The sequence below is a fragment of the Halyomorpha halys genome, unplaced genomic scaffold (genome assembly GCF_000696795.3).
Source record: "Halyomorpha halys isolate HHAL.00 unplaced genomic scaffold, Hhal_1.1 Scaffold102.1, whole genome shotgun sequence".
Lineage (NCBI taxonomy): Eukaryota > Metazoa > Arthropoda > Insecta > Hemiptera > Pentatomidae > Halyomorpha > Halyomorpha halys.
Genome location: NW_027113828.1, coordinates 699069 through 711364, shown reverse-complemented (window position 1 = coordinate 711364; position 12296 = coordinate 699069). Strand labels below are relative to the sequence as shown.

General features: G+C 34.5%; 1 protein-coding gene across 8 annotated transcripts in view; it reads right to left on the bottom strand.

Moving 5' to 3' along the window:
• LOC106677536 (kelch-like protein 17) overlaps positions 1 to 12296 on the bottom strand; it is an 81183-nt gene that overhangs the window by 13891 nt on the left and 54996 nt on the right. For 5 of the 8 annotated variants that reach the window (XM_067051149.1, XM_014415549.2, XM_014415546.2 and 2 more), the window contains 5 exons: positions 6349 to 6461; positions 5612 to 5708; positions 5094 to 5215; positions 3404 to 3518; positions 3133 to 3239 (listed from right to left, as the gene is read on the bottom strand). In XM_067051149.1, the coding sequence (XP_066907250.1) occupies positions 3133 to 3239; positions 3404 to 3518; positions 5094 to 5215; positions 5612 to 5708; positions 6349 to 6461 (554 nt within the window). Of the gene's footprint in view, positions 1 to 3132; positions 3240 to 3403; positions 3519 to 5093; positions 5216 to 5611; positions 5709 to 6348; positions 6462 to 9861; positions 10185 to 10231; positions 10604 to 12296 lie in introns of those variants that run through there. The other 3 variants (XM_014415543.3, XM_014415551.3, XM_014415547.2) reach the window with 3 other exon arrangements.

Sequence of the window (12296 nt, the reverse complement as noted above, 5' to 3'; positions counted from 1 at the left end):
TTATATTGTTTGTGTCATGTTCTCATTCAGCCCTGCAAAGCCGTTGGTTACTCATAAATAGTCTTTCTGCTACTTTTTCTATATTTCTTCACCGCTGCCCAGACAATCTCCCTAATATAAATAATCTCATTTGTATAATTTATCTATATTATGACCCTGAGTAGCAATTAGTTGGTATAATCGTTGCTCTAATGTAATAATAACTATCATAATGGTATCTAAATTCTAAACAATCCCTAGCTCTACGATGATAATTTTCAGCTGTTCATGCAAGCCTCCTAACTGATGCTAATAAGTAAATATTAATTAAAATAAAATATCTGAGCTATTAACCTAACTTATAGTTTCTAAAAGCATTTTTAGATATTGTAGGCATTTTTTAGTATGACCTACACTTTTTATAAATTAAAAAAAGTATATATTTGCTTTAATATCAATAATTTTAAAATAAAAATACGATTTACTTATTATATATCATATACATTATATATATATATTTACTTATTATATAATTCTCTTCTTGGAGGTTATGGGAATACTGTGTCCCCCCTCTTCAGCATAATATAATTCACTGTTTTGTTTTAAAAACAGTACATCTACATTTTTTTAGTTTTATTTCTGATTGAAATAGAAGAATAATCAATAAATAAATGAGTATTTTATTTTAAACTATATTGTTCTTACTTAATATTTTCAAATTATTTGCATAATTAATACATTTTAATTTTATAACAACAACAATTAATTGATCAATAACAAGTGGGCAAGGAACATTATTGCTGTTATAAAATAAAAATGTATTAATATAGTGTAATCATTGTAATCTCAGCAATCGAAACTAATCACTGTAATTGATTGTTGGGATTACTAAAAAGTTCCAATTACAGAAAATATTAGAAAAAATGGTGTAAAAAAATTAAAAAATATGAATACATACATAACTATTTTTATGTATTTAATTTTTATTACATATTTTATTAGAAATTTGACAGTTTAAAGTTTATAAATTAAAAAAAAAAATTGTATTCTTTTAGCTCCCTAGTAATGATAAGTGACCATTTAATTTGTTAAAATTATAACATTGTTCATTTATAAGTGAAAAAAGTCTAAATATAAATAACTCTTTGTATGGATTTTGTGTTATTTAAAACGTGATAAGAATTTTTTTTTTTTATATATATTTCTACTATTAATTAAATTATTGGAAGATCACTGATTGACCATGTGTATTTTTAAATGGAATATGGTCCGTGTGTGGTCAAATTAAACTCAAATAGTAATAACTACTTTAATTGAGCCAACGTTTGGCCCCACATTGAAGGGCTTCGTCAGAGCTAAAAAAGATATAAACACTTAACATAAATAAAAAAGTAAATAGAAAATTACAAGGTTATACAATGAAACGTAAAAATTAAATAAGAAAAATAAAAGTTTATAAACAATAAATGAAAACGGAAATAGTAAGTTTTAATTAAAAATTTTTGTCTGTTACTATTTCCGTTTTCATTCATTGTTTATAACCTTTTATTTTTCTTATTTAATTTTTATGTTTCATTGTATACCCTTGTAATTTTCTATTTACTTTTTTATTTATGTTAAGTGTTTGTATCTTTTTTAGCCCTGACGAAGCTCTGCAATGTGGGGCCAAACGTTGGCTTAATTAAAATAGTCATTACTATTTGAGTTTAATTTTACCGTTTATTAATTAGTTTTACAGAATCAAATGATTTATACACTAAATGTTATGTATTTTCCATTCCAAAAAAATATATTATCAATACTTCCATAGGAATTAGATTCCCCGATATCCAAACTGTGTAAATTTCCACTTCACTCAATAAATCCGATTTTCACAGTTATTACAATAACTTGCCAATAGTTATTGAATTTGTAAATTAAAAATTTCCTTTACACAAAATGTCTGGTGTACTTTTATTTGAAAACAAAAATTTTATTGCTTGCTGAATTATCTCAACAAAAGTTACTTTTTTTTTTAATGCCAATTTGAATTACAGGAGTGTTCAGAGTAGTGAAGTTTGGATTACCGAGATTACACAATTGCATACGCATTTTACAAGTGCCATTACTCTTGGGGAGCAGGGGAGCTCAGTGAGTTAGGTGCTGCGCTACTAATTCCAAGGACCTGGGTTTGAATCTGGCTGTGGGAGATAATTATTTATTGAGTTACTGTAGCTGTGAGTTACCCCCGAGGGTTGAGGAGCCCTCCTATGGAGCCCTCTATGGAGCCCACTATGGAGCCCTCTTATGGCATATCCAGTCTCTATAAAGTGGATACCTTTAGGAGAAAACCATAGAGCTGAGCATGATGTTGAACAAATGACCTTTTGTATAACGACTCTTTAAGATACAGTAGAAAGTACTTTTTTGACTTCTTCTTGGTCATTTCTGACATTGGCGCTTTAACTCTCTCAGGAACGAATGATCCCTCCACTCAAAGTACTGGACTTGCTGACCCTTGATGGGCTGTAGCAGTACAGCTTTTCATTTTTTTTTTTTTTTTCATGACTTTAATGGTTTCATTCCCATTGCATCTTTTTGACCATGACATTGGGTCCAACAATTTCAAATAGAAGTTTATTAGTATATTTTTTACATTCAAGTTTTTCTTGAAAGAGCTTTTACAAAGAGTTATCAGGATATTAATTAATACTTTCTTATAGATGTGTTTTTTGTTGAAAACTGGGACCTGAAAGTTAGCAATTATTTCAGATTTACCCGATTTGTGTCTTAGTACCAGAGTACCAGAGACTCACTGACCTTAAAATATATAATAAAATAAAAATTATAAAATAATCCTCAAGTTAAAAGTTAGATGAGAAACATTAAACACCTTTATTTTACATTTAAAAACAACTGTAAGAGATGATGGTGGATAAATGAGAATGTCTCATCTAGAATATTGTTATTTTTCAATATCTTATATTTATTATAAAATACATATATTTTACAAATATATCATTGATATATGTATTATAAAATACACATACCAATGATATATTTATTTGCCTCTCAATTTTATTTTGTGGTTTCATGAATATTTTTTCTATTATTATTAGCTCAGTTTTACATTAATAACACAAAGAAGTTTTGGCATAAACACTAATTTGATACCTCTCCAAATGGTAAGAGAAGAAACTCCTCTGTTGACATAACTTCCTGAAAGTTTTGCAAGGCATATTTATGTGATTTGCTATGCAATTCCTTGCAGCCATGAGCATCTAAAAAATAAATGATGTTATAAATCTGAATATTCTTTATAATTATAATAAATGATGTTATAAATCTAAATATTCTTTATAAAAATTATTTAAACTTCATTTTTAATATTGAAATTATAAAAATATAAGAAATTACTTTGTCCCTATACTCTTTTAGCTTGTACCTGCAAAACTCCTGATACCAAGGCAGTTGGATGGATGCAATTGTCCCATTAAAAATTCACAACATGCTTCTCGTACTGTTACAATTTGTAAAAGACTAGAAGCTGGCAACAAAACCTAAAAAATAATAAAAAATTACGGACAATCTGGAGTATTAAAATTTGTAAGTAATTGAATGAATGAAAAATACTTTATTTTGATGTTAAATATATACAATATACAAAGTACAATCAATTAAAGGTTCACTTAACGTCTTGCATGTTTTCTTTACTCCAGAAGGAAAAAAATTCAGTGAAAAGGTGTAAAAATATAATTCACCTCTCTGTTAGGAGAGGTGAAATGAAATGTAAAATAGTTTATTATTCTCAGACAAAGTCCCTTCAGAACATTTATAAAGGTTACATGGTATATCAGTCAAAAACAGTGTGGCTGTACAAACTATATTACAATTGCATATAAATAATTTACACAGTATATCGATCAAAACAGTGTGGCTGTACAAACTATATTACAATTGCATATAAATAATTTACACAGTATATCGATCAAAACAGTGTGGCTGTACAACCTCCTATGTTATAATTTCATATAAATAATTTTAGACACAGGAAAAAAAAAAACTAAATGACTAAATACATAAAAAAACAAAACAAAAAGGTAGTTACAATGTTTACATATAATAAATGATAATGTTCAATATTTATATTGTCTATACTATTATAATATAGGCTCAGTTGGGAGAAGGAAAAGGTGGTTAAACAGAAGGGTTTTAAATGAGGGAAGGTTTGATACATGACGTAAGGTAGAGGGAATGAAATTCCAGTGAAAGGCAGCGTGGGTAAAAAAGGATTTGCTAAATGCTTAATTGCTAAATTGCTAAACGGGATCTGCTAGTACAGGACTGGATTGAGAATTTGAATTGCAGGTTTTCTAGGACATAGGAGGGGGGCACTGAGAACTAATTACTGGGAATAGAAAGTAAGCTAGGAAGTAATGCCATCGGAAGGATAGATAGAGCTACTTCAGCTTGGCGTAATACTGGGTTATATACGTATCTCTGGTGATCCCGAAAACAAATAGTTCTGGCCAATTTATAAGACGCTTAAGTTTAGCTCTGAGTTTACACGAGAGTCCATAGTATACCAAATAGCCATAGTTAAAGTGGGATGAAGCAAGAGAGGAAACCAAGAGTTGACGGGTTTTAAGTGGAAGGAGATAACGGATTCTATTGAATTCCTTCAGGGTTGCTAAGGTTTGACTGGAAATTTGGGAATGTGTGGTCTCCTGTGACTCCAAGATTTTTGATTGACAAGTGGAATGAGATAGTAGTATTGTTAGTAAGGTTGTGGGGTCCAGGGATAGATTTAAAGAGAAAGGAAGGTAGTCTTAGTCTTTTCGGCATATAAAATTAGTTTATATAAGTTTGTTGGTTTTCCAAGGTGTGCCAAACTTCATATATAGGATAATTTAGAAGCAGGTGGCTCAGTGATAAGGCACTCGAATCCAGCAGATCCAGGCAGAGCATATGACAAATTTGACAAGTAAAAATAAAAATTTATCAAAAGTTTTAATTTGTTAATGGGTTTCCTAATGAAATTGCTGCATAGCACACGTTTGTTGTCAAAGTAACGGATTATATTTGATTAAACAAATAGTGTATGTCTATACTTATTAATTTTCCATAAATGGTACCTGAACATTATCTTCCGTAATGAGAATTCCGCCTGTGTACGAATAATCGACTAACAGTTGTAGAGCCATAACATCAACTTCATGAAGTACAACTTCCCTTGAAAGTCTTTCTGACATATCACCTGAAAATAAAGGCAAATATTAAATTATTTAGTCACTGGTACCTCAATATTTTTAATATTATATATTAATAAATAATATTTACAAAATTTTACATATAACATTAATATTTAATATTGCCCAATGTTACTTGGAAAAATGTTGTACATTTACTATTAGCAATAGAAATTGAATCAGTGAGAAAATTATTACTTAGAATTACTATCACAACTTTTATCAGAACACTTTAAACAAATTTTTAAATTAATTTTTTTGAATTTAAGGTTAATTATTTATCTCAAATGTTAAAACTATTTGCTTATAAACATAACAGGTTTTTGATCATCCAAATTACAAACTGATTGGCTTATGAAATTTCTATACCTTTTGTTATTAAAAAATAAAACAAAGTAACTTACCATTAAACATAGCATAAAAGTATGGACTAGTGGAGGCTAAGACAATGCGATGAGCATGGATACTCACATCACCGACTTTGAGAGTAATATCTGTCATCTACAACATTGGTTAATAAATTAGGGATATTTTAGAAAATAATTGAAGGCTTTCCTATAAACTATTTTAAAGTGTTCAGTAAGCTGCAAAAAAAGTCTGATAATTAAAAAAAATTAGTATATGAAAACATCAGTTTGATCAATTTTTTGCAGTAAGCCCTTGAGCTATAAATATAAAAAAAAATTCATTACAAAGCAAATATAAAAGTGTTGTAAATAAGTAATTGAAGGCGAGGGGAGATGTCCTCTCCAAAAAAAAAAAAAAAACAAATTTAAAGTTTGATAATTCCTGAAAATATAGTTTTTGTTTTTAAACGAGTGATTTTTTTAACAATTATTATTAATAATTTCTCAGTCCTAACAGTTGAAAATTCACTACTTTGCAGATGTCACCTGTTTCACTCTTAAGCATAGACATTGCATTTTGTTTCCTCATTGAGGCATTTTTTTAGACAGATTTTTAACAGCTATCTAACAGCCATTTTGGAATGTTTGACCTCATAAAAACACAGTGCTTTCTTTTATCCACTTTACCTGCCAGCAACTTAATTTTTAAAAATGTGACATTGGCTGCTTAGTACCCAATGATATTAGTCTTCAGTTAGAAACTATTAATTAATTATTAGTATTAGTTAACTCACTTGTATATTATGACGCATTTTGTTGATAGCATCGAAAGCTATCTTGCAGTGGTCTGGGCTGTGATGGAAGTGCGTAATCCTACCAGGGCTGCAAATGTCACTGTTCTCCATTCCTGCTCAATTTTTATTTATTAATGTGGATATAATTATTTTAATGTAATAAATATAATAATTGTTAAGAGAGCATGCAGACCCTCCATCCTTATTAGTCTGCAATTTGTACTGGTGATGAGTAGCTTGAGCAACGCAAACAGTGCGAGCCTTATGTGAGTACAGACTTGGAGGGGTGTCCCCATTTGTTGGTAATCATAAAAAATTACAACACATTAATAATAAATCAATTTTAGTCTGTTGACAAAGCAATTGAATCAGAGACATATTGAATAAAATATAATATAAAGTAACATACTTTTTAGACTCATGATATAATGACAGAGATGCCAAATATTTTTAAACAAAAGGCATCTTATATCAACCCTCATTTTGACACAGATCTAGAAATTTTTTGAGGGTGAACCAGTATACCAGGTGAAATTCATACAATTAAAACATACATTTAATAGTAAAAGATTAATTGCTATGTTAAATATAGAGATGGTTAATAGAATATGCCCGTGTGGAGTAGCTAGTCTTCCACCAGGTGCCTCCCCAGGCAACAGATAGGGGGATTATCACCAGATATGGCGGGAACCAGAGAAATAAAACACCCTGGGAGGACCAAAACTAGATTCAAATCCAGGCGTGACGGTTCCTAGAATAGGCGGCGTACTGGTCAGAAGACGATTTGACGCCAGTCCTCATCTGATATATTTAAGGGATAGAGTGACTCTATCACTCAATGGATTGAGCAGGATAGGGGGTGCATTCTGGGGAATCAGGAACCCTGCTGCGATGACCATTTATAAAGGCGTAGTCCTGGGTATTCTGAGGGCCATAAGGACCTACAGGACCATGTCGCATGTTGGCCGGAGCGATGCCCCAGCACCTCCTTCTCAAGGAGGATTTCGCAAGTACGAAGTAAAGACAACGCAGTTTACGTTAGGAAGGTCTCGATTACCCGGAATCGGCGAGCCACCAAGACAAAAAGATGTAGGTGAAGAAGTAGACGCAGACTGAGACCAGAAGGGCTGTATGCTGGAGGAGGCACCCGGACGGATGCAGGTGGATAAGGTGCAGGCCCATCTAAAAGGCGCTCACCCGAGCGCTGGGCTGCACCACGGTTGAACCCCAATAAATATATTTTAAAAAAGAATACAATAAAAACTTCCAGTTTGTAAAATAAAATTGATAATTATAAAATAATAAAATTGATAATCATTGGTAGCAGTGCCATGCGTAATCCTAGCGCACTACCCCACTGCTACCGAACCCCGAATGTCAGAAATGGCGAGGAAGGGGGATTGATCGAATATGATGCACAAGATGCAATAAAGAAATATTAATTAATCTCCAACATAATTAGTCTTCATTAGTGTTAAAATAAAATGTTAGGGTAATAAGTAGATAAAGCTAATCAAAGAGTATAATTCAATCTGTACAAATGAGGAGGTGATTCAGTCAGAATCACGCTCGACCGCCATATTTTTACCCAATTAATGGTACCCACTTCATTCCACAGCTGTCAGAGTGTTACAGTCAAATATATGTCAGCTAGTAGTCCTTAGTTTAGGCTGAGGCTGTTCATGAGTTTGGCTCCTTTGTAACCGTTCTGTTCGTGCCAGTGGCCTGAATAAGGGGTCTGTACAGTCCTGGATGCTATCAACAAATTTGATGTTTCCACGAGATAGATTCTGTCACAATCGGTAGTTCGAGTATCGTGTGTAAGTGGTCCATCTTTGTCCTTTAAAGAAAAGGAGTCTGAGTATACCGCTCTGAAACTGTTGGAACCTCTTGGCAGTTGACGGTGCTCCCTAGAGTAGGCCTTCTTTCTGAGCATTCTTCTGGATCATTGATATGGTGAGGCTAATTGAGCCTTTAAGACTTGGCCCTGAACTGCTTCATCTTATTACAGTGGCGAGCTAGCATTTTAGAAATCCAAATTGGAAAGCAGAATGAACCATTCATAACTGAAAATGACACTGAGAGGTTTATCAGGTGTAGATCAGTTAATTTCCATCTTGTCACGTTATAATAAGTGAAAATTATACAGAATATAATTATAGAAAAATACATAGAACATATATAACTAATAATACGATCATAACTTTTTAAATTTGTACTACTTATAATCACAATAAATTATTGAAAAGTAACCGACTGAATTTAAATGGTTAACAATAAGGTTTACCAACTGCTCGCACAATGAAAATATAAGGGAACTTTTCACTTATCTCTGATGATTTTTTGAAGGCCGCCATGTTTCCCTGTCATCATCTTCCTAATTGTAGCATGTTTCCCTGTCATTATCTTCCTAATTGTAGCATGTTTCCCTGTCATCTTCCTAATTGTAGCATGTTTCCCTGTCATTATCTTCCTAATTGTAGCATGTTTCCCTGTCATTATCTTCCTAATTGTAGCATGTTTCCAGAAAGAAACCATACATCTAATAAGCTCACTATCCTCCTTTATTTTCTTGGGTCCCAAAAATCTAGAAGGAGTCGCGGCCTGCGCTCATGGTGCTCTCTATGTTTTAATTAATTAAAGAATTTCGAAAACCTTCGGATTAATTAACCCTTGTTTAAGATTGAATATTTTAAAATTCTATCGATTCCGTGTAAATACTATTTTTGAAATCTTGTCAATTAACGTTAACGATATGTTTTTTATTTAACAAAGCGCAAAAAAAGTTCATAAAGATATTATTGGGTAATTAAGTTAACGAATATTTGGTAAAAAGTCTAGAACAAAGTTGAATTTCTGGGTTAGGTAGTGGCATTAAATGAATTTTTATCATCTACCACCTAATTTGCTGATATTTACGTTTCCTTTCAATCCAACTGCTCAATTTCGTTCCTTTATCTTATGAAAATACCGTGCGAGTAAATCGAATGTGACAGCCGAAAAAATTCAATAGAACATAGCAAGCATGTGGATACCGGCAGTTGCAGAAGACTTAAGAAGACGTCAGTTTGCGGCAAGTGACGGAGGTGTAGATCCAGCATAAGCCATGCTACAAGGAAGGGTCCCCCACATAGGTGGGTGCCACAACGGTCACCACCTTTATTTTTATTACAGCAATCCCCTTTATTACAATTTATCTATGAATGAAATTTTGTTTAGTTTCAACAAAAATGCCGAGTCTTAATCATCTAATCATCCAACAAAGAAAACAAGAAGAGGTTTTTATAACAACAAAAAATTTAAAAACCAACAGCCTTGAGTTGAGTAACCACTACATTAGAGGCCATCAGCGGAATCACAAGAGTGCACTCATCATTAAGAAAAGTGATCTGCCTTTAATAGCTAATTTTAATACGGCTTGACTAGACATTGACAGGTACAGAAATTTTAGCCACCATATCCTCCATGTAATACATCTAGAATAGACATTGATAGTCTTTGAGAGATCATTACCTACAATAGATGCCACCATATCCTCCATGTAATACATCTAGAATAGACATTGATAGCCTTTGAGAGATCATTACCTACAATAGATGCCACCATATTCTCCATGTAATACATCTAGAATAGACATTGATAGTCTTTGAGAGATCATTACCTACAATAGATGCCACCATATCCTCCATGTAATACATCTAGAATAGACATTGATAGTCTTTGAGAGATCATTACCTACAATAGATGCCACCATATTCTCCATGTAATACATCTAGAATAGACATTGATAGTCTTTGAGAGATCATTACCTACAATAGATGCCACCATATTCTCCATGTAATACATCTAGAATAGACATTGATAGTCTTTGAGAGATCATTACCTACAATAGATGCCACCATATCCTCCACGTAATTGCGTGTACTCAGCTGCTCTTGTTCCACATCCAACGGCGCAGATTTGGTATCCGCCTCCATCCTTCTGTAGTAGGGGCAAAGGTCTGCAGAGGGAGCTTTTTCGAATTATTCCAAATGATTGTATAAAAATCGTTTCACCATTATTATTGTATTTTAACAAAGCAGTTGTGTATCTAAATTGTAAAACAAGTCAATACTCAGTTTACGACGATGAAGAGTAATCCATAACATTAAATTTTGATTAATTACATGTTACTCTTTTATTTAAAATTTCATTATCATTCCGTTACTAGAAGATAAGATTTCGAGATGAAATTTTGAACATTAAATTTAATATTAAAACACATTTGATCCCGCATTGTTGGAACACTGGTATTATGTAATTATTCATTTTTAATATACAGTTTGATAAACACACAGAAAAAGACTAAAATATTATTTAAAATTTGTGGTTAGTATCGATGTGAGAATAGATAGCGTAGGGGGGGGGGAGTGATGAGATATTAGAATAGCAGAGCCAGATTGAAGAACGAAGCGGAGAGATGTGCCAGTCTGGTTGGAGAGTGGTGCGTGAGGAGAAGGTTAAGTATGGCCGCAGCTAAGACTCAGGCCATACTCCTACAAGTGGAGCCTTTACAGGGCTCACCCTATCACTCTTGACATGCAGGGAGAGAAGGTGGGCTGGGTGAGGAGGTGACATATCTCGGAGTGAGGATGAGGAGAGGCTTCGACGCCACCCCTCACTTGGCATATTTGAGGGATAGGGTGACTCTGCCACTTAACGGGCTGAGCAGTATAGGGGGTGCTTTCTGGGGCCTCCGGTACCCCGCTACAATGACTATATACAAAGTAGTGGTGTTGGGTATCCTGAGGTACGCATCCCCTGCGTGGATTCGAACCCTCACGCGGGAGCAGAAGAAGAGACTGGCCACTACGCAACGACTGGCTCTGCTGAGGGTCACGAAGGCGTGTAGGACGGTGTCGCATGAGGCGGTGCAGGTGCTGGCCGGAGCAATGCCCCTGGACCTCATCCTCAAGGAGGATGCTACGAAGTATGATGTGAAGAGGCAGGGGGTGGGAGTACTACTGGGGGGACTCCAGGAGAGGATCGACGAGACCCCGAACCTTTGGAAGAAGTTCCTGCGGGAGGAGTCGATTGAGGAGTGGAATGGACGGTGGCGGACAAGCGAAAAGGGTGCGACGCTGAGGTAATTCTTCTCCACCGTCCACTCAAGATTGAGTGTAGGTTGGGTCATCCCAGACTATTGGGTCTCGCAGATCCTGACAGGACACGGAGGATTCCGGGGAAAGCTGCAAAGTTTCGGAAAGAACATCGACCCCCGGTGCCCGACGTGTGGGGTCCCTGAAACAGCAGAGCACGTGGTATTGGACTGCACCGCGATGGAAGGACACCGTACCAGGTTGTCGAGAAAATGCGGGATCTTCGCCCTCACCGAGTCGGACTTCCCTCTGCTGATGGAAGAGGATAATTACCCGGGCGTGTTGGACGTACCGGACAGATGCTGATGGATAAGATGTATCCCCATCTTAAGGCACTCCATCGAGTGCTAGGCTGCACTAGGTTTTTAAAAATAATTATTGTACCCTAAAATTAAATGGTTCCACCAAATAATTTTGTATACCATATATGAAAATAAAGTTTAAAAAAAAAAGATGTTTATTGGCAACAGTGGCATGCGCAACCCTAACGCACTACCCCACTGTTGCCGAACCCCGAATGGCAGCAATGCCAGGAAGGGGGAACAAAAAAAATAAAATAAAAAAATAAAGATTAGTATCGATGTGAGAATAGATAGCGTATGAGGGGGAGGAAGAGGTAAGAGGTTAGCATTGATGTGTGAATAGATAGCGTAGATGGTGGGAGGGGGGTGATGAGAGGTTAGTATCGATGTGAGAATAGAAAGTGTAGATGGTGGGAGGGGGGTGATGAGAGGTTAGTATCGATGTGAGAATAGACAGCGTAGGTGGTTGGAGGGGGGTGATGAGAGGTTAGTATCGATGTGAGAATAG